Source organism: Anabrus simplex, chromosome 2 (assembly GCF_040414725.1).
Source record: "Anabrus simplex isolate iqAnaSimp1 chromosome 2, ASM4041472v1, whole genome shotgun sequence".
In the NCBI taxonomy this organism is placed as follows: domain Eukaryota; kingdom Metazoa; phylum Arthropoda; class Insecta; order Orthoptera; family Tettigoniidae; genus Anabrus; species Anabrus simplex.
The window spans coordinates 1,117,615,262-1,117,636,902 of NC_090266.1; the positions used below are offsets into that span (position 1 = coordinate 1,117,615,262).

Below are 21,641 nucleotides of genomic sequence, written 5' to 3' on the forward strand. Positions count from 1 at the left end.
CTCTACCTTCTTCAAAGGTTAATAGACTGAATGTTACATTTCAAAGCTTTACCTTTGCCAAACGTCAGTAGTTTGAATGGTAAATTTTAACTCTCTACACTCTCCGAAGTTTAATAGTTTTAATGGTAAATTTAAAAATGTCAAGGCTCTACCTGTCCAAAGGTTAGTAGTTTAAATGGTAATTTTCAAGGCCCTACCCTCTCCAAATGCTAGTACTTTGAATAGTAATTTTCATGGCTCTTCTGTCCCCTCAAATATTAGTAGTTGGAGTGCGCGTTTCAAGGGTTCACTTTCTCCGAAGATCAACAGTAAAGGTCCACTCCCTCCATAGGTCAATATTTGACCTAGTCATTTTCAAGTGTCTTCTCTGTCCGAAGTTCCATAGTGGAACAGTCGTTATGCAGCATAATGTTCGGATCTAGAAAAATGTAATTCCGGAAAAGTTCCTGGTTTATTCATGAGACGACTGGTTTGAAAGGCTAAACTTGAAAACCAAAAATCGCACACTAAGCCAGAACTTCCAGAAGAACAAAGTTTAGTGGCACTGTCAAGAAGTAAACATTAAGAGGCCTCTCTTAAGATAATCATGATGAAAAAAACGTGTCGTTGTAAGAACCTAGAAGAGCCATGTGAGTTTCACGCTGAGCGCATTTTGAATTTGACAAAAGGTGCAAATATTAATTGTAATTTAAGTGTTGATATGTGGGATGTATTAATGGTAACTGATGACCCATAGGATGGTGGTGTTCAAGAGTTATTAATGGGGTTATCTGCAGAGAATGCAACTGGGAAACCTATTGACTCTAATTTTCCCTTTTTTAAGAATTACAAATTACGTAAGGGTTTGCTCTTGAACCGGCGTTTCCTAGCTAAAAGTAAATTAACTACTGCGCGAGACGTCGCTGCTTGCTCATTCTGAGGCGAGCTATCGCACGGTATAGACGTAGGCGTTATCCACGTAGTCCCTACGTATTGAATTCAACAGCTGTAGCGCTTAGCAAACAATATACTTATATTTCTTGCATAGTTTTCTTCTCCTATTCCCTTTTCGTGAAATAGCTTGAGTCTACTCCTATTCCACGTGCAAAAATTCAAGGGGGTGTTCACGTGATCTAATCAGACGACCCTAATCTGCTGTACCTAAGTGATTACACTCCGATGATCCCTCAACCATCTGTCCTTTCTTAATGCTATTTGTTCGGGGCGTCGACTTATAGAGATCTTTTGCCCCTACTTGCACCATGTGACATGAACCTGCGTGTAATTGGAATAGAGGAAGTGTAGAGTGCTGAATGTGAGGAAAGGAACGTTAAGGACGACACAAATACCCAATCCCCAGGCCAGGCATAGTATTCATTTACAAATTAAAAACACTGACCCAGCCGAGAATCGAACCAGTGGCCGCCGGATGACAGGCGGACGAGTTTCCCCCTGCACCATGGGGCCGGACAACCAGCTGTCTTAGTCCTCATAAACTAACCTAGAGGGCATTTCTGTTGAAAGTTGAGTAAACCTCAGAGCTATCTTTCTGACTTATTTACAGACAATCGAATTTACATCTTTTCAAGTAGACCAAACAGAATCGCTGTTAAGTTAAACGTTAAAGTCCCATTCAGATTAAAAATAGATGACTTCCTCCCCGTCACTATTAAGAATCGAACCTTGAATATTCCTGTTAAGAGACGGAGATTTGATGCCCATCCTAAGTAAACTACGTATGTCTAGCTTTGAGAATAATCATTCTGAATGCTAGCAGTGCGGAAATTACGTACATCCGCTCTCACCTCTTGTGAGACTGGTTGTTGGAGCTGGTAAGTGGTATCAAAGCAACTTTGGAAGACAAGTTATATTCTCCTCATACTACCTGAAGTAAACGTTCCCTCCGTATTGCACCTACAACATTTCAAGCTTCCCGCCGCCCCCACTGATAAGAGTCCGTGTGTACGAAACTGCGCATTATTGCACTAGAAGGTAACCATGACGGTACATTTTGTGACAAATTCCTTGGATATGTTAGAATTAATTGGCAGCCCCTTTGTAAAGGAGAGTTTGTACTTCTTGCTATTTCGAGTTTAGGGGCGGGGAACAGATTTCCAGAAGAGGCTGCCACTTTTGAAAAAAAAAGTGGATTTGATACGTTTTGGAATCAAGCTCCAGAAATATGCACACTTCACTACTAAAGGCGGAGTGTACTTACAGGATAAGTTGTTCTTTCTTTCTACGTTATCTGTAGCGTTCCCTTGTTTGACAGTATGGTACTTACCTTGATTTTCTGGAAGAAAGATGAGTCCTCCCTCGGTGTATCCCCCACCAACGTTTCCGTCATGTCCATTTCGGTACACAACGCTTCCCATACGTCTCAAGTCAGCCGGGGAGTACAACTGGCCTGGAATTTCATTTTCATCATCAAACTTGTCCTCTTCATTCTCGTATATGGGTCCAAATTCCTGCTGAACAACTGCACCTGGAGGTAGTTCAGGCCTCAAGAAGACATTTCCATCTTCACCATATATCTGTCAAGTCAATAAACATAATAATACATCCTACATTGTCAGTATTGAATACAATCTACAAGTACATGAACATAGCTTGACAAGTAACACTTTCCCACTGAATTCTGAACAGTAAGCAAGCAGTACCCAACCTGCGTGTGCAGTACGGAAAACCTTGTCCATTTGAAAGTGTAAAAGCATCTACCTCTGAACAGAAAGATGACGGATTATATTATTTTTGCTAGTGGCTTTTCGCCGCACCGATTCAGAAGGCCTCATGGCGAGGAGATCATATTTGTACAGCATGTTGATTCAATATTCATTTCTCGAGAGCGGTAACAATGTTTCACCGTACTAGAAGAGTTAGATGGTGTAAAATTTATGATCAGTGCAAGTGACTCTCTCCTTATTCGCAAAATTTGTTTATTTTGTGAACTCCTACAAAGTAATTCCTGTCTGCTATTCAGAGGTTGACCACCCAGTGGGCAACATTAGCATCTAATATTGCACACACAGTTGATATGAACGACATGGTGCTTTTCTGAGATAATACAGGGCTGATGGAGTCTACTTCATTTGCAGAGACTTCTAGAAAATGGAAATAATTGGAGGGTTAATTTTATATCACTTTCCTCCTTTCCTAAATTAATACAGTGCTGATAATCTCTTCTTTGTGTTCAGAGCATTTCTAGTAAATGAAAATGGTTGGAGGGTTAATTTTACATCACTTCTGTCCTTGAAATGAGAGATTAATACCTAATTCAACTGCCATCTGCTGAGGTCTGATTGCAGAACTACAAACCACTACACAGTATGGTCCAGTTAAAGAAGTAAAAACTACTTCTCCGAATCAGATAGAGACCAGGTCACAAGTCACAGAGAGAAGACATCACGACTCAGTGACCCTGAAATGCGACCAAATCTGGACAGGTCAAAGGAGAGATACAAAATCCTGACATGGGCAAACGCTGAACTGCATCCACAGATCAAGTATCCACCAGTACAAGTGATCCCTTTGTACCAAGTTTCACCGATATCTTCAAACGTGAATGAGTGGGTGGAGTAGACAGCTGGTTATCAGCTAACAAAATGAAACCTATTAAATCACTTCTACAACTTGCAAAGCTGAAAAACATGAACATAATGAAAGCGGATCCTTCTTCTCCCACCCTGGGGAAGTCACAGGTACGACCTTAGTCGTGAGTGAGGACTTCTCCCTTTTTTACAGACAGAAAACCTTCACTATAGTGTATTTCTGTGCTGGTTGGTGTGCTTGAAGAGGATTAATAGGAATTCAGAATAATGGCTGCCGTCAGACTGCGTCATATGCGGATGATAGTTCAAGAAATACCGCAATGGTCTTCTTGCGGTCTTGAAATCCCTTCTCGATGTGACCTGCACCTGATCACAACTGCTTCGATTAGGTTATTCACTTGGGATGTATTGAAAGTTTATAACTGTGATTCTGTTACAGATTAGGCACTTTTATAGCAGTTAATAACAAATACTCAAGAGTCCAATTGGTCTGTAATCTTCATCATTTATTCCGCTTTTCCCAGGCTTTAGTGCGGCGACTACTTACCTAATCTTAAAAAAATATGGAGGTCTGATAGCTCGTAATATATCACTGAAAAAGTTGAATAGCCGTTTGACTGGTCGAGATACACACTGATTTAAAAATTCCAGCTATATTCTGTCAGACACTACTGCTTTCAAAGAATGTGTTTCTTTAGAGCGATTTCAATTTCTCCAGCTGTGATTGGTTGTGAGAATTATGAATTTGTTTCAGCCTGGAATAATTTCTTTTCAGTCCCTTCCAGATTTTCCGGTGCCCCATTTCTTTTAGCTACTTAATCAGGATTTAGCCGTGAACTCTGATTACCATAGATTGGGAAGCTACTGCCCCATTTCCTTAAAAGTGACCGCGTTTTACTGCTGGAGTTTTGGAAGTTCGTGTTTGTCACAAGTACGTTCCATTTCTCTTCCCTTGCCAAATTTTGGCTTTGTAGTAATTTTCAGCAACTTCGGTGTCATTACTGATATTATGTTTTTGAAACAACTACTTTCATTGTAGGCTCCATCCAGAAGCGTTATTGTAACGGAATCCTCGAGGAATGTGCTTATTTGTAATGGAACAAACCAAATCAAACCCCACGGCACTTAACGCCCTTGAAAGGGCCTTGGCCAGCCCAGCGACCGCTGCTCAGCTCGAACATTACGAGGGGTCGTGTGGTCAGTACGACGCATCCTCTCGGCCGTTATTCTGGACTTTCGAGACCGAAGTAATGGAACAAAGCAATGAAAATTTCAAGTTTTTGCTGGTATCGCTGAATACTCTGTTCCATTTCACTGGTGAAGGCTTGCCAGTAAGCTTTTCCAATATTCCAGGGTGACTCTGGGATGGATCTTACAATTGGAAATTTTAGGCCAACTCTTATAAGGACAGGTCTATACTGGCTCCGAGGAAAATCATTTAATACACCCCTAGTACAGAGCAAAGTCTTCTTTGCAAATGTTCACATACAAAGCTGAAGTCAGGATTATGTACTGTGTCCTAGAGGTGCCTAGCAATGGCATGATGTCTATTTTCTAGGCCGACATAATCAGAATTGCGAAGAAGAATAATTAGAACATTAAACCAAGGGGAGTGAATATTGCTAGAATAAGCCGCACTCTGCTCTCGTCCAGTTTCCAACGAGATAGAACAGAAGGTACCAGAATATTCTCCCCGGTAGAGTCTCTCGACTCTTGGAATAGAATAAATAGCTTTCTTGAAATAATATGTCATCTATCGCCAAAATTGCTTATGAAATGAGGCCGATGACCTATAGGTTAGGCCCTTCAAACAACAATCATCATCGTAATCATCATCATCATCATCATCATCATCATCACCACCACTATCATCATCACTAATTAAATGGATCAGTTTTCTGTACAGTAACGAAACAAATATGTCCACATTTCCGTAAGACATAGAACATTACTTTGCATAAGTTTCTCAAGACTAAATGTACCATGCAAGACGTACACGTTTTGTAAACGGTTATGTAAATATACAACTTAGATTGTTTTAATATCATACGGAGTTGTGCTCTGATAAATATGTTCATGAATTAATTACTTATTATTATTATTATTATTATTATTATTATTATTATTATTAGTATTATTATTTATTGCTATCTTGCACATACAACTGGGGTGTGCGCATTTACTGAAGTGTAAAAAAACATTATTTGACAGAGACGATGGATACTCTACTGCGAGGGGAAGACAATCGAGTAGCTTGTGGCTGAGTATAAACCCCGTACATAAGTGGGGTACGTTCTGCAATAATCCACATAGATACTCACTTGAAAACGTACGCATCTGTTTCCAGAAAAGCAATCGATAAAAGTGTTTATATAGGCCTAAGACCGGTGGTATCGCACAACATCTGGTAGTGATACAGTTATAATCGTATTCAGAGGTATTAAGTAAGACCCAACAAGACCATACTTCGTTTAGAAGTACGATAAGGTTTCTCCTTTGGAGACGATACATAGATTTACGGTGGAGTAAATGTTATGAACAGGCTGTGAATATTAAGCATTTCCAACAATTACAGTACGTATGTCAAATTCTTTCTCAATAATTGAAGGGGTGTTTTTATATTAGTCACCACCCAATGGTCAGATGAAAGAAACTGACATTCAATTGTGGTAGTTAAGGCTTTGAAAATTTGTCATCTTATGAACGACCATTCATCATGTTCTTTTCTATAAATATACTTTCACTCCTTGAACTTGAAGGGAGAAGACGAGGAAATCGTTACCTCTACCTCCATCTTTTATTACCATGTTTCCACAGCAGATTTTCTAAACAAAATGTGCATATAATGAAATATGGAACTTACTTCTTGGTTGGGCGAGCCATTACTGATATGTATCTGCAGAAATCAATTTTCACATTGAAAAGCACCCATTATAGATATTGCTATGGTGCGTGCAGTTTTCTCCCGAAGTTTTACACTTTCTCCAGGAAAATGTTGTGATAATACTTGATTTAATATCGTGGGACACTTTCGCAAATATTGTAATGGACGGTTTTTATATTCTGTTTGGCACCGTCTCTAAAATTGCACATAGTTTTTTTAGGTAAAAGCATCGTCAAATTGTCCCCACTGTTACTCCCTGGGGTGTATAAAATTACCTGTACTTGCGGCAAGATATACATTTGCCAAACATGCCGGTCCATTGGGACTCTCATCAAGGAACACCAAAGAAATATCCGTGTCAAGCAGCCAGACAAGTCAGCAATAGATGACCACGCCCTATCGTCGGGTCATGATGTCGTGTTCCAAAATGTTCAAGCTCTTACCCACACTAAACACTACAGGGTCAAGGATTATACTGGAAGCTGTGGAAAAACGTCAAAATCCTAATCATTTCAACAGGGACACTGGCTATCAATTAAGTAATATGTGGTTGCCAGCCATTAAGGATTTACGTAGGAAATTCTCTTCCCTGTCCTTTCCATATTGTTATTTCATTGCGGTGTTTTCCAAATTCGTACGCTCCTCATCACCAGACGGTTCATTCCAAGCTATGTGTTATGTGTAGTACTTTTATAACTAGTGTACACGATTATGCCCCCCACCTCCAACACCACCTCACATCATTATCATCCTCTGGTTTTCTCCACATACTTTCTTTCCATTCTTCAGCTCTGTTCTATTCTATCCTGGTGTATTTCGTTTCATTTTATTTAAGTTTTTAAATTTATTTTATTAATGTCTATTTATTCTTCTACCACATTCGTCCCTGATTCTTTTTATGTCCTCTGTGATAGGGCCTACTTCTGACGCACACACTGTGTGATGAACATCTTAATAGGAGCTTAATGGTGTCGCCAGCTCCCGCTTAGAGCGCTGTGCCAGCATACAGTGAACCACCTGGTGCGAATGAGCGTACCACTACAACTCCATCGGTAAAGCATTCTTAAATTCAAACCCTCATTATTATGGAAGTCTTCCTCGTGAAGAGTCGAGATTTTCTTCTGAAGACGGCGGAGCAAAGTTCTTTGTGAAACGTAATATACTATATTATTTAATAAACTATATTATAACAGAGAAGTAAAGAGACTAAGAAGGAGGTGCAGGATGGGAAGAAATAGAGTTAGAAATGACTGTTGAAGAAGGAGAAATTGAAGGAACTTACTAGGAAATTGAATCTATCAAAGAAGTCAGCTAAGGATAACATGATGGCAAGCATAATTGGCGGTCATACACATTTTAGTGAAGAATGGAAAGGTATGTATCGGTACTTCAAGGCAGAAACAGGATCCAGTAAGGAGTCATTAATGAACAAGGGGAGTGTGTATGCGAGGATCTACAAAAGGTAGAAGTATTCAGTCAGCAGTATGTACAGACTGTTGGTTACAATGATAATGTACAGAGAGAGGTAACTAACACTAAATAAATATTAAAGATGACCTAAGACAACAATGACATTTGCAATAAGATACAAAAGTTGAAAACTAAAAAAGTAGCTGGAATTGATAAGATTTCGGGGGATATACTAAAGACAATGGGTTTTGATTATTGTCTGCATGAAGGAGCTATACCAAATGAATGGAGAGTTACTATAGTAGCCCCTGTATATAAAAGAAATGGTGATAGACATAAAGCTGAAAATTACAGGCCAGTCAGTTTGACATGCATTGCATATAAGCTTTGGGAAAACATTCTTTCTGATTATATCAGACATGTTTGCGAAATTAATAACTGGTTTGATAGAAGGCAGTTCGGGTTTAGGAATGGTTATTCCACTGAAGCTCAACTTGTAGGATTGCAGCAAGATACAGCAGATGTCTTGGATTCAGGAGGTCAGTTGGACTGTATCGCGATTGACCTATCTAAGGAATTTGACAGGCTAGATCATGGGAGACTATTGGCAAAAATGAGTCAATTGGACTTGACAAAAGAGTGACTGAATGGGTGGCTATGTTTCTAGAAAAGAGAACTCAGAGAATTAGAGTAGGCGAAGCTTTATCTGTCCCTATAATAATTAAGAGGGGGATTCCTCAAGGAAGTATTATTGGACCTTTATGTTTTCTTATATATATCAGTGATATGGTTAAGGAAGTGGAATCCGAGATAAGGCTTTTTTCAGATGATGTTATTCTGTACAGAGTAATAAATAAATACCTTACAAGATTGTGAGCAAATGCGAAATGACCTCCATAATGTTGTGATATGGACAGTAGGCAATGGTATGGTGATAAACGGGGTTAAACGTCAGGTTGTTATTTTCACAAATAGGAAAAGTCCTCTTAGTTTTAATTACAGCGGAAGTTCCCTTCGGGGATCATTGTAAGTACCTATGTCTTAATATAAGGAAAGATCTTCATTTGGGTAATCACATACATATGATTGTAAATTTAGGGGTACAGATCTCTACACATGGTTATGAGGGTATTTAGGGGTTGTAGTAAGGATGTAAAGGAGAGGGCATATAAGTTTCTGGTAAGACCCCAACTAGGGACCTCACCAGAATTAATTGATTCAAGAACTGGAAAGAATCCAAAGAAAGCAGCTCGATTTGTTCTGGGTGATTTCCGACAAAAGAGCAGCGTTACAAAAATGTTGCAAAGTTCGGGCTGGGAGGACTTGGGCGAAAGCAGAAGAGCTGCTCGACTAAGTGGCATGTTCCGATCTGTCAGTGGAAAGATGGAGTGGGAGGACATCAGTAGACGAATCAGTTTGAGTGGTGTCTTTAAAAGTAGGAAAATATCACAATATGAAGATAAAGTTGGAATTCAAGAGGACAAACAGGGGCAAATATTCGTTTATAGGTAGGGGAGTTAGGGATTGGAATAACTTACCAAGGGAGGTGTTCAATAAATTTTCAATTTCTTTGCAATCATTTAAGAAAATGTTAGGAAAACAACAGATAGGGAATCTGCCACCTGGACGACTGCCCTAAATGCAGATCAGTATTGATTGATTGATTGATTGATTGATTGATTGATTGATTGATTGATTGATTGATTGATTGATTGATTGATTGATTGATTGTAAAGGGTTTCACCTTGTTTTCTTGGCACGGTATAAGCCCAAAAGCCCATCATGTCTACAAGTACAGGCTGTGAAGGCATCAGTGTTAATGTGGTTTTTACTATAACATTTGCAGATACAAAGAAAACTAATGAAGGATTAACTGAAGAACTTTACGTTAGAATGTCTGAGTTAAACGTTTCTCACTGTGATAATGAAGACGTGGTTTTCGTAACAGACCAGAACTGAAACGTAAAGAAAGTGTTCGAAGATCAAAGACGTCTTCCTTGTACTGGTCACTTCATAGATACAGCACTTGTGCACGTATTTGATGGGACGAGATTTCTTGTGGAAGATGATCCACTATCTGCAAGCACAATAAACGCTGCAAAGGCTGTGGTGAGGTATCTTTAAATAAGCGATCTTGCTGCTCATCTTCATACAATGGTGCAGCAAAAAGTAGTTACGAGGTGGAACTCTATACAATGTTACAGTCTGTGTTTGAATAGTATGCTGCATTGTTGCCAAATCATAAAGTCTTGCAGAAGTTGAAGATGGTTGCCTAGTTGTACTTCCTTCCAAAACAACAACCACCATCACCACTTACAGAAGTTGGATGGCTTCAGTTATGAGGTTGCAGAACATATGGTAGCTTCCTTTGTATCATCAAAGAAGCAACAGATGACCTGAAACATGAAACAGCTCCAACATTTCACGTAGTTCTCTTGTGGTTCTATAGACTGCGGCATTACTGAGGGATATGTAAATTGAAGACTTCTGCAGTTTATGTCACGTAAGTAATGTGCATAAAGACATTGCATTAATATTATGCTGAACCTTGATTATGCTTTCAGAAAATCCATAAAATAAAGATCAGTTCTCAGAAGCTCTTAATTACAAGTACAGGTTCCAACTGTAGACAAAATAGCCACGTTTCTATGGCCTCTATTTCGCCACCTGAAAATACTAGAGGAAGATGAATATAAGGCCATAATGGGCGAAGTCTGTAATATCTGTGGAATATCTGATTCACCAAGTTTGCAATATAATTTGTTGTCTGCAGTTACTTAAGCAGTTGTATTCCAACATCCATCAAAAACCTTGTTTAGTTGTTGTATTTCTAATCTTATATTTTTCTCTCTGTAGATCCTTCACGTCGCACCATGCATGCATCGACCATCCTACTAGAGCCTCCAAAGAAGAAAAAAATCAGTGAGTGGATATGCGACAGTTCAGCTGCTGCTGATGAAGTAGAGATGTAGGGATATGAATACTGGTGATGATTATGATGATGACGACCTACTGCACTGGTGGAAGGAGCACGAAATCAGTCTGCTTATTCAGTCCGCAATTGCCAGACGTACGTTGAGTATTCCAGCAACCAGTCCAAGGAGTGAAAGAAACTTCAGGAAAGCTGGAATGCTTTTAACTAATCGCAAGAATCAGATAGACTCAGATGAAGTCAACGACTTGTTATTAATTCATAGCAATCATGACAATAAATGATCATTTTGAAATTCATTCCCAATTTGGAGCTAGAGTGTCTGCAGTAGTAATGTTTCTTTGGATAGAAAACCTTGAGGCGAAGAGGACTATTTTCATTAATTTTTGAAATTTTTATTTAATTTTACGTGTTATAATGACTTATTAATTTGTACAGCCATTATTTCAGGGTTCATAACTAGTGGTTATTTTTCAGACAGTTTCGTTCATTTATACGTAAATATATTTGGTATGGCCAGTAGTGAAATGTATGGTATGTGCATTAATACAGTTAAACTAATAACATGCATTTAGTTCCCGTATATAGTAAGAGTAAAGTAAGCTAGCCAGGAACAGTAGCACAACAGCACGTGAGTTTCATTATAACCATTTCTCCGACAAGGAGTGATATTTACTACCTTATTTTCAGTTTTGCTTACGCACACAAACAGTTTAGAAATATGAGTTTTAATATTGACAATTTCATTCCCCCGTCATGTGTTCGCCATTAAAGCAAAAGCGTAATATTTCGAGAGATAAAGGTACGTACAGTACGGCTAACCAAGGACGGAGGGAGGGGGAGCACTTCTGCCTGTGACTCAGATAGCACGAGAAGGAGTGAGTATCAAAGGGCCTTTGAGAAGTAAACTTCGGTCATGGTCATGCTCAACAAATATTAAGCGAGCATAGAGCGTTTTTTGAATGACACTAATTGAAGCAAGTGAGTTCACAGCTGGCCAGCACGCAGCTTTTCACTCACAGTGAACAATAAATTCTCTTGGTCACGGTGAAGTAGTAGTTGAAGTCCAAGCATGTCAGTAAATAACAAATACTCTCGTCGGTAAGGAATGATGAATGATCTCTATTTAGTCCTGGCAAGACATTTGATAGCCATTTCACTACATTTTACCAACCAGTCACAGTGACTCCTAGGAACCCTGCTGGCAGTGATCCAGTAGCAACGCACCATGCTGACTTTTGGCTGTTTGTGGCTGGTTTAAGGAAGTGTTTTCTTTATATTGTCTTGAGAAAGCGCTTAAATCTATCGAGGACGCTTCATTTCTGGATATAGCAACTAGTGTTTCCATGCGTACCTGGCAGCAAGTAACTGCTGTTAAATTCTTTGTCCATGTCACTATCAGAATTATGAAACAGGTCATCTAAGTATCTGGATCTCCTCACAATGCTCTAACACCACACCTCACTAGCACAAACAATCGTAAAGCAAGTGTTAACAAGGCGCTCATAACGTACCCAGGTGGGTACACGCTAGCATGGATCTAGTTAAATAGATCACCAACAGATGTTACGAAGAAGTCCTAAGAAGCCTGGATACAAAATCATGAGCACGCTCATATTCAAACAGACTTATGACCCTATTATGGGGAAATGAAATTCCTACACTGAAGTGGCCTCACGTGTAACACTGAACGTGTTTAACATTAGACGAAGAAAATACACCGACAGGGACTAGGAGGTCGAGTAAATATTATGCGCCAGCTGGAAAATATTTTAAACCATCCCCACACTTACTTTAACCGCACGTCAAACACTGACTATATCTGTATTTCAATTGTAATATTGCTCAACAATTGGAAATAACTTCAAACTACTATGATTACTGTCATTAGTTGCTATACCCAGAAAGCAGAAATGTAGTTCCCTGGGTAGATGTAAGAATATAGAGACAACACTTCGTTAACGATGGCTCCCGTGAGCAAGTCAGTTTTTCAAATACTGTTCTACTTCATGATGCAGTTTGGTGGCGGCCTACAGTTTTAAATATCAACACTTTCATCTATCTTAGTGTATTTTGGTGTGAAATAAAGCGCGTAATACGCTTAGCGATTTTAATGTGACGATCTCTCAGTGCCACAGTCACCGTGAGTATTCTAAACGACCCAGAGATGGTGGTGGTGGTGGTGGTGGTGGTGGTGGTGGTGGTGGTGGTGGTGGTGGTGGTGGTGATTATTCTTTTAAGAGGAAGTATAACTAGGCAACCATCCTCCGACCCAGAGAGAAGCATCGGTATTTACACCTGATATGACACTTTCTTTTATTATCATTGGATTTGTCGGCATTTTTAAGTGTAAAACTTTAATTAAACATAGTACATATTATCGCAGCACTGCAGCAATTCATAGATCCCATAGCCGTAAGCAGGGTCACCATATTCCTTTTAACGAACCGCAAAATTCATTAAGTATACTCACATTATAATGACAGAAATAGGAACTTTTGATTTCATCCATTATCTTACAATTCTAGAACATTATATAGCCTAACTCAAAGTTGGAAAGCCTTGCATTTTTCAAGTTTTGAAAAAACCGGACGGACGCTCACAGAATATAGAAAAATCCGTACAAGTCAGACGGAATTCATACGATAGATCAATGACACTTCGGTACTTTTCACTAAGGGGAAGAAATGACGAAAGATGAGTTATAAATAAGATAGGCATATAACGGAGTTTGAACATGGAGTACTGTCGGAGCTTAAATAGTGTTCTTTTCCTTCGTACTTGAAAAATGATTCTCTTTTCGGCAATTTAATCACTGGGTTATCAATTGGAAGATATGCCTGGAACTACACTCCTCGTACGGAGAGGCAATTTAACTCCACCGGACTATGCCGTTCTTTTGCAATCCGCTGGAACTGTGATGCCGGTGGTGGACGTAAACATGAGATTTTACGAGCAGTGGTGATATCCACCCAGCTCGCACTGGTTCCTTCGAACCGGTAGTGAAATATTACAAGTTCGGTCGAACCTGAAGTTACATTTACAAGTACGGTTGACAGATAGTCAGCTGTTACAAGTACAGATGGCCGCCAGTTAACGGCCGATTGTGAATTGTTACAAGTTCGGAGACTGAACTTCATATTCTAATTTCGACAGTAAAATAAAAAATATATAACCCTTGTCGAAATTTAATGTTTTGTTGGCAACATTTCCTGTTAGTGGAATATCGATAGTCCATACTCATGACTTCATTTTTTTTGACGTCGATAGAAAATTCACCAATCCCTCCACAGAGTTTGTAACAGATTCCCACGTTATATTTTTAAGCAATAAAACATTTCACATTACTTTCAGATTTTTTGTAGAAAGCCTTGTGACCCCCGAAATGGCAATAATGAAACTGAAAGGGAACTGGGGTTAGTAAGGCTAGTAGGTAATCAGACAGGTTGTTCATTTTGCCACAGAATTAGTGTTTTGTGTGTATCTAGGGGAAGAGATAATTATTCATTTTTCACAAATGGTGTCGTTGTTCCGAATGGATCAGCAAAGACTACATCAGAAAGAAAGTTAAATGAACATAATACCACCGTTGCTTATTCCAAAGACTGAAAATGCATTTAATAAATCAAAGATGGATATGCTATAAACATCATACAGCAGTTGATTCAAGAAGAAGGAAGAAACAGGTAGTGCAGAGCATTTTATAAAATCAAAAAGTGATACGGAGACTTTTGAGTGTATTTTAATGCTACATAGGGAGAGTTTATGAAATAAAATTATTGTCTTACAGGTTGTCCGTAGGTCCCCTCCTGGTCGTCTCTAGACTCGTGACCCTCTCGGAATCCTTCAGGAGTGTTGTAGTTGTGGAAGAAGTGACCATCAACGAGGATTTCGTCGTCACGTGTTTCCTGTCCCAGTCGAAATGCATCAGGTGTATTGTAGTTTGTATGGAAATGATGAGGCCTGTTCATAAGTTTCTGCAGCAGAAGAGAAGATGCTGAAGGTTGATTTGGCTCTGGCTGTGGGATACGGCGCTTTCTCAGGTTGACACCTTCATATGGGTAGTAGCCTTGAATTGGAGCACTCGGGTCTACTTCCACCACTGAAAAAAAGTAAAAACCATATTGTAAAAACTGCAATCATCGAAGTAGATAATGAGATTTTAAAATTTTCTCCAAAGAAAGGTACTTGCACGCCAATTCAGTAACACTTTGTAGCGTAGCATTAATATACGAGCTGTCTATCCGAGGCGGAAAAGTCTTGTGTGGTTCTCTCAGAAGGGTGTCACGGTCGATACCCCTTTTGGAAGTTGAACATTTTAGAAATGAGATTTCCACTTCTAAAGAGAGTACCAGATAAATTACCGGGGAAGAAGAATTAATACGGAAACTGTTTGGGTTGGACATGACCGATTGAATTGATAACGATTCCATGCCCAGGCACCTTGAGCTGGAGTTCGAGTAAGGGTAAGTTCCTGACCAAATAGACCATCAGGGGGCACTAAACGGATCTGAAGCCTGGAAAGGTTACTAGAGAATTACCTGGTAAGGAATGTTCTAGCGTTGCACTCACGAGTGCTGCTTGACATCAAACAAACGGTAAGAAACACTCGCTCAAAAGTTAACTTTCCAAGGAGTTTGAAATTATAACTGGTGTCAGACGGTTTTCTTTAACTGTTATGCGCGAAAATGAAAGGAAACTTGCTAAGAAAGGTTTATTAAGCAAGCACATATCGGAGGATCAAAGAACGGCGTCAGTGTTAAGTGTCTTGCTTTGGCTGGTGACTGCCCAACTTACCTAAAAACACACACACAGCTGCACAACAGATAAATATGCTAAAGAAACAAGGTGAAAAAGCTGATCTCCAGATTTCTGTAGAGATGCTTAGTACACACCAAAACCGCCTCCTATCTTCGAAGAACTCAGTTGACAGCTTCAGATGCCTCCGTAACATTGTCCAGATGATAACTAGTGAAAGGCACGCCAATTTTTGCAGGCGAGAGGACACAGCCTGTACAAAATGAGGCGATCTCAAGACAAGCTAAGCACAGATACTATAACACAGTAAGAGAGCATCTTTATGCAAGTGAGTGCATCCGAATGACAGGGAAGGCTGGGCTTAGAGACGCTGAGTAATTTGAGAGAGAGAGAGAGAGAGATTACTCGCGAGATACTGTAATAGGTCCGAAGACAGTACTTATACAATGTAGGTTAAGGGTAAGCGAAGAACTGTGTCACTAAAGGAAATGAAGTCTGAAGTTCCAAGAACATCTATTCAGAAGGGATTGAAAGCAGATCATTAAAATACTGGGTAGTAGTTGCAGGATGTCAGAAAGAACTTGAGGACATCATAGATAGAGCACTGTATAGTTTACAGATCAACACAATGAGAAGTGAAGCAGATCAGAGGATGGATGGAGGAAAGAAAACAGTGTGCTAAAGAGATTCTGGGCTGCAAAAAAGTGTGGTCTCTATTGTGGCCTCAGCTGACGCCATCCAGGGTCAATTACTCTTCCAGATTACAGGCATCCTTGCACGTGTTGTATGTAACGTTAGTACAAGGAAAACAACATGCAACAGCTATGAAAAAGGAGTGTAATGTTGCATTTCGAACCCAAAATTATCGTTCAAAGTGTGGCAGATCGATACCATGATTGGGCATGCTTGGACACGATGAGGATTACTCAAAAAAACAGAATGCAACTTGACCCGGGAAAGATTATTGGACTCTTCGATAGCAGCTTCAGTCAGTTCCTGAATGTTCGCAGGAGGAATAAGACGGTGGAAAACTGCTCTATTCAGTTCACGCCATGCTTGTTCGACACAGTTCATGTCCATCATATCATTCGCTGTATGCCATACGCCTCAAGTATCTAATTGAATACTGGCTCGATGGGCACGAGCATTTTCATCCACTAGTGTAAAGGACGACAGAAAATCCTATAATTAAACGTTGTCTCCATACAAAAGAGCAGCCTTGTTACCCTGGGTAGGAATTGGAGGCGTGCCTCGACAAAACATTTTGATGAAACTTAATTGTTGCTGGTGGCGCTCTAGAATGAAGGGGTCCGGATCGTCTGCAGAGTCTAAAGCTCCTGTTATATGGATGCAGATTCTAAAGCTCCTGTTATATGGATGCAACCTTACGGTGACCTGATTAGAAAGGAGCGTACGCTGACGGCTATCCGTTATTGCGCATCTCTCACGAGCTGCTCTATGAAGTGGTTTACAGTTCCTGATATCAGTCCTCCATCGAGCAACTGATTTTGGACTATCTGATCTGACACATTCACTGGCGGAACGAGGTGGCAATAGCAGTGGGCTTGCAACATGCTGATCCTCCATACGAGTTGTTTTGAATGGGTTGATCAGACACGTCTGTGCCTCCCCAACGTTCATCCGAACTATGCAAACATTACTTTCACTCCAACACGAGTGTCACCACCCATCAGTGGCAGGAATGGGTACCCTTGTCGTGTTTATCTTAGTCCTACAAGTGTTGTCTATTACAAATGCTGTTGTTAAACTGACGGACACGACAAATATCGAACCTGATCTGAGTTTAGCGATACTGTGTCATACTCTAAATATGTTCCAAGTACCGTAACAAACTGTTACCTCGTAAACTGGATTGTGTTGTGCTTATGCTAATGGCAATATGCGTTGCGAGCTACCAGGAGCTAGGCACCGATAGACAGGCTTTTAGCAATTTCTTGTTTTCAATGGAGGTGCTGTATATCATAAATATTTTGAAACTCATTTCGATCGTCTTAACGTTTACCCTTCCATCAGCTGAGTATCACCAATGCAGCTACCAAGGGAAGGTTGCACTGTGGTGGAGCTTCCGCTAGGTTATCTCCATGGGTTTAAAATCAATACCTACGAGGTAATTCTCTCGAATAGGCTAAATTATCGAGATTTTAGCATTTCCTTCCTCAAAATCCACTTACCACCTGTCATATTTACAGTAATGTTCTCGTACCATGATGGTCGAGGTGCTCGTTCCAAATGTAAGGTGCGCAGGTTAAAATCCCCAATTATTCAAATTGCGTTTTAATTTAATTTTAAAATTAGTTCGTGAAGTTCCTTTTAACTGTAGGTCTCCTTTCATACCTCCTTTTCTTGCTCATTTATTCCATTCCAACGTTTAACCATAGCATCACATTCCAGAAGCAACACATAATACGATTAAACATTAGAATGACATGCCGGTTTAGTAAGTTAAAGTATCAGCATCATATTAACAGGCCAGTTAATTTTGTTTACACATGTAATGTAATTATTATATTACTATATTATTATTATACATACATACATACATACATACATACATACATACATACATACATACATAAATTATCATTGTAGACTGTTACGCCTTTCAGCGTTCAGTCTGCAAGCCTCTGAGAATTTACTAAACGTCGCCACAATCCTCGATTTGCAACTAGTGTTGTGGCCTCATTTAGTTCTATACCTCTTATCTTTAAATCGTTAGAAACAGAGTCTAACCATCGTCGTGTTTGTCTACCTCTACTTCTTTTTCCCTCCATAGCAGAGTCCATTATTCTCCTAGGTAACCTATTCTCCTCCATTCGCCTCGCATGACCCCACCACCGAAGCCGGTTTATGCGTACAGCTTCATCCATCGAGTTCATTCCTAAATTAGCCTTTATCTCCTCATTCCGAGTACCCCCCTGCCATTGTTCCCACTTGTTTGTACCCGCAATAATTCATGCTACTTTCATGTCTGTTACTTCTAACTTATGAATAAGATAGCCTGAGTCCACCCAGCTTTCGCTCCCATAAAGCAAAGTTGGTCTGAAAACAGACCGATGTAAAGATAGTTTCGTCTGGGAGCTGACTTCCTTCTTACAGAATACTGTTGATCGCAACTGCGAGCTCACTGCATTAGCTTTACGACACCTTGATTCAATCTCACTATATTACCATCCTGGGAGAACACACAACCTAAATACTTGAAATTATCGACCTGTTCTAGCTTTGTATCACCAATCTGACATTCAATTCTGTTGAAGTTCCTACCTGCTAACATCAATTTAGTCTTCGAGAGGCTAATTTTCATAGCATACTCATTGCACCTATTTTCAAGTTCCAAGATATTACACTGCAGGCTTTCGGCACAATCTGCCATTAAGACCAAGTCGTCAGCGTAGGCCAGACTGCTTACTACATTTCCACCTAACTGAATCCCTCCCTGCCATTTTATACCTTCAGCTGATGATCCATGTAAACTATGAACAGCAAAGGTGAAAGATTACAGCCTTGTCTAACCCCTGTAAGTACCCTGAACCAAGAACTCATTCTACCATCAATTCTCACTGAAGCCCAATTTTTAACATAAATACCTATGATTGCTTTTAATAATCTACCTTTAATTCCATAGTCCCCCAGTATGGCGAACATCTTTTCCCTCGGTACCCTGTCATATGCTTTCTCTAGATCTACGAAACATAAACACAACTGCCTATTCCTCTCGTAGCATTTTTGAATTACCTGCCGCATACTGAAAATCATATCCTGACAGCCTGTCTGTGGTCTGAAACCACACTAGTATTCATCCAACTTCCTCTCAACGACTGATCGCACCCTCCCTTCCAAGACGCCAGTGAATACTTTGCCTGGTATACTAACCAATGAGATACCTCGATAGTTGTTGCAATCCTTCCTGTTCCCTTGCTTATAGATAGGTGCAATTACTGCTTTTGCCCAATCTGAAGGTACCTTACCAACACTTCATGCTAATTTTACTACTCTATGAAGCCATTTCATCCCTGCCTACCCACTATACTTCACCATTTCAGGTCTAATTTCATCTGTTCCTGCTGCCTTATGACAATGGAGTTTATTTACCATCCTTTCCACTTCCTCAAGCATAATTTCACCAACATCATTTTCTTCCTCCCCATGAGCTTGGCTGTTCACAACACCACCAGGATGATTTCCTTTTACATTGAGAAGATGTTCAAAATATTCCCTCCACCTCTCCAGTGATTCCCTGGGATCTGTTATGAGTTCGCCTGAATTACTCACAACACTGTTCATTTCCTTTTTCCGTCCCTTCCTAAGATCCTTTATTACTGTCCAGAAACGCTTCCTTGCTGCTTGATCTAGCCTTTCCAGGTTGTTACCAAAATCTTCCCATGACTTCTTTTTGGATTCAACAACTATTTTTTTCGCTCTGTTTCTTTCGTCTACATACAAATCCCTGTCTGCCTCGGCCCTTGTTTGGAGCAATTTCTGATAAGCCTTCCTTTTACGTTTACAAGCTGCTCTCACTTCATCATTCCACCAAGATGTTCGCCTTTTCCCATCTTTACACACAGTTGTTCCTAGGCATTCCCTTGCTGTTTCTACTACAGAATCCCTGTATGCCACCCATTCACTTTCTATATCCAGAACCTGCTTACTGTCTACTGTTCGAAACTTCTCACTAATCATATCCATGTACTTCTGTCTAATTTCCTCGTCCTGGAGATTTTCCACCCTTATTCGTTTGCAGACAGATTTAACTTTCTCTACCCTAGGCCTAGAGATACTTAGTTCACTACAGATTAGATAGTGGTCTGTGTCATCGAAAAATCCCCGGAATACTCGTATATTCCTAACAGATTTCCTGAATTCGAAGTCTGTTAAGATATAGTCTATTATGAATCTGGTACCCCTAGCCTCCCATGTGTAGCGGTGAATAGCCTTATGCTTGAAGAATGTATTCGTAACAGCTAAACCCATACTAGCACAGAAGTCCAGCAAACGCTTCCCATTCCCATTAGCTTCCATATCTTCCCCACATTTACCAATCACCCTTTCGTATCCTTCAGTTCTATTCCCAACTCTCGCATAGAAATCGCCCATTAGCACTATTCTATCCTTGCTGTTCACCCTGACCACGATGACACTCAATGCTTCATAAAACTTGTCAACTTCATCCTCATCTGCACCCTCACATGGTGAATACACAGACACAATTCTAGTCCTAATTCCTCCAACTGACAAATTTACCCACATCATTCGCTCATTTACGTGCCTAACAGAAACTATGTTGCATGCAATGGTATTCCTGATAAAGAGGCCTACCCCAGACTCTGCCCTTCCCTTTTTAACACCCGTCAAGTACACTTTATAATCTACTATCTCTTCCTCGTTATCTCCCCTTACCCGAATATCACTTACTCCTAGCACATCCAGATGCATCCTCTTTGCTGGCTCAGGTAGTTCTACTTTCTTTCTTCCATAAGCCCCATTAATATTGATAGCTCCGCATCGAATTCCGTTTCGTTCGCCAAGCTGTTTCCAAGGAGTCCCTCGTCTGTCAAATGGGAGTGGGACTCCATTACTCCCATAGGTCCGAGGCTTGCTTAAAATGTTCTGAGCTCGGTAAATTCATGAAGCAGGATGCTACCCTACTTGCACATAGTCCAAGTGAATATCTCTCCTCTAACGGGTTATGGACCACCGGTGGATTGTATAGTCCTAGCCGCCTGAGCACAAGGAGGGCCACGCCTCAGAATATGTCCGAGATGCCCACTCCCATTCCATAGCAACTGGTATCCCGACTCTCAAGACTACTTACTAGGCCACTGTGCCGTTGCCCATGGTTCACGAACTAGGACGTGACTACAGTAACCCACAAACATGAACCATTATTATTATTATTATTATTATTATTATTATTATTATTATTATTATTATTATTATTATATTATTTAAAATACCTTCATAAGCTACGCATAAATGGCTTCGACGGTGGGGCATTTGAGGCGAATGGAGGAGAATAGGTTACCTGGGAGAATAATGGATTCGGCAATGGAGGTTAAAGACGTAAAGAGAGACCAAGACGACGATGGTTAGACTCGGTTTAAGAGGTATA

At 40.1% G+C, this 21,641-nt stretch overlaps 1 protein-coding gene across 1 annotated transcript in view; it reads right to left on the reverse strand.

The window, feature by feature from the left end:
• IA-2 (tyrosine phosphatase IA-2) overlaps positions 1 to 21,641 on the reverse strand; it is a 965,150-nt gene that overhangs the window by 480,102 nt on the left and 463,407 nt on the right. The window contains exons 7-8 of the mRNA XM_067142075.2: positions 14,542 to 14,855; positions 2,264 to 2,513 (exon numbers count right to left, since the gene is read on the reverse strand). Of these exons, the coding sequence (XP_066998176.2) occupies positions 2,264 to 2,513; positions 14,542 to 14,855 (564 nt within the window). The remainder of the gene's footprint in view (positions 1 to 2,263; positions 2,514 to 14,541; positions 14,856 to 21,641) is intronic.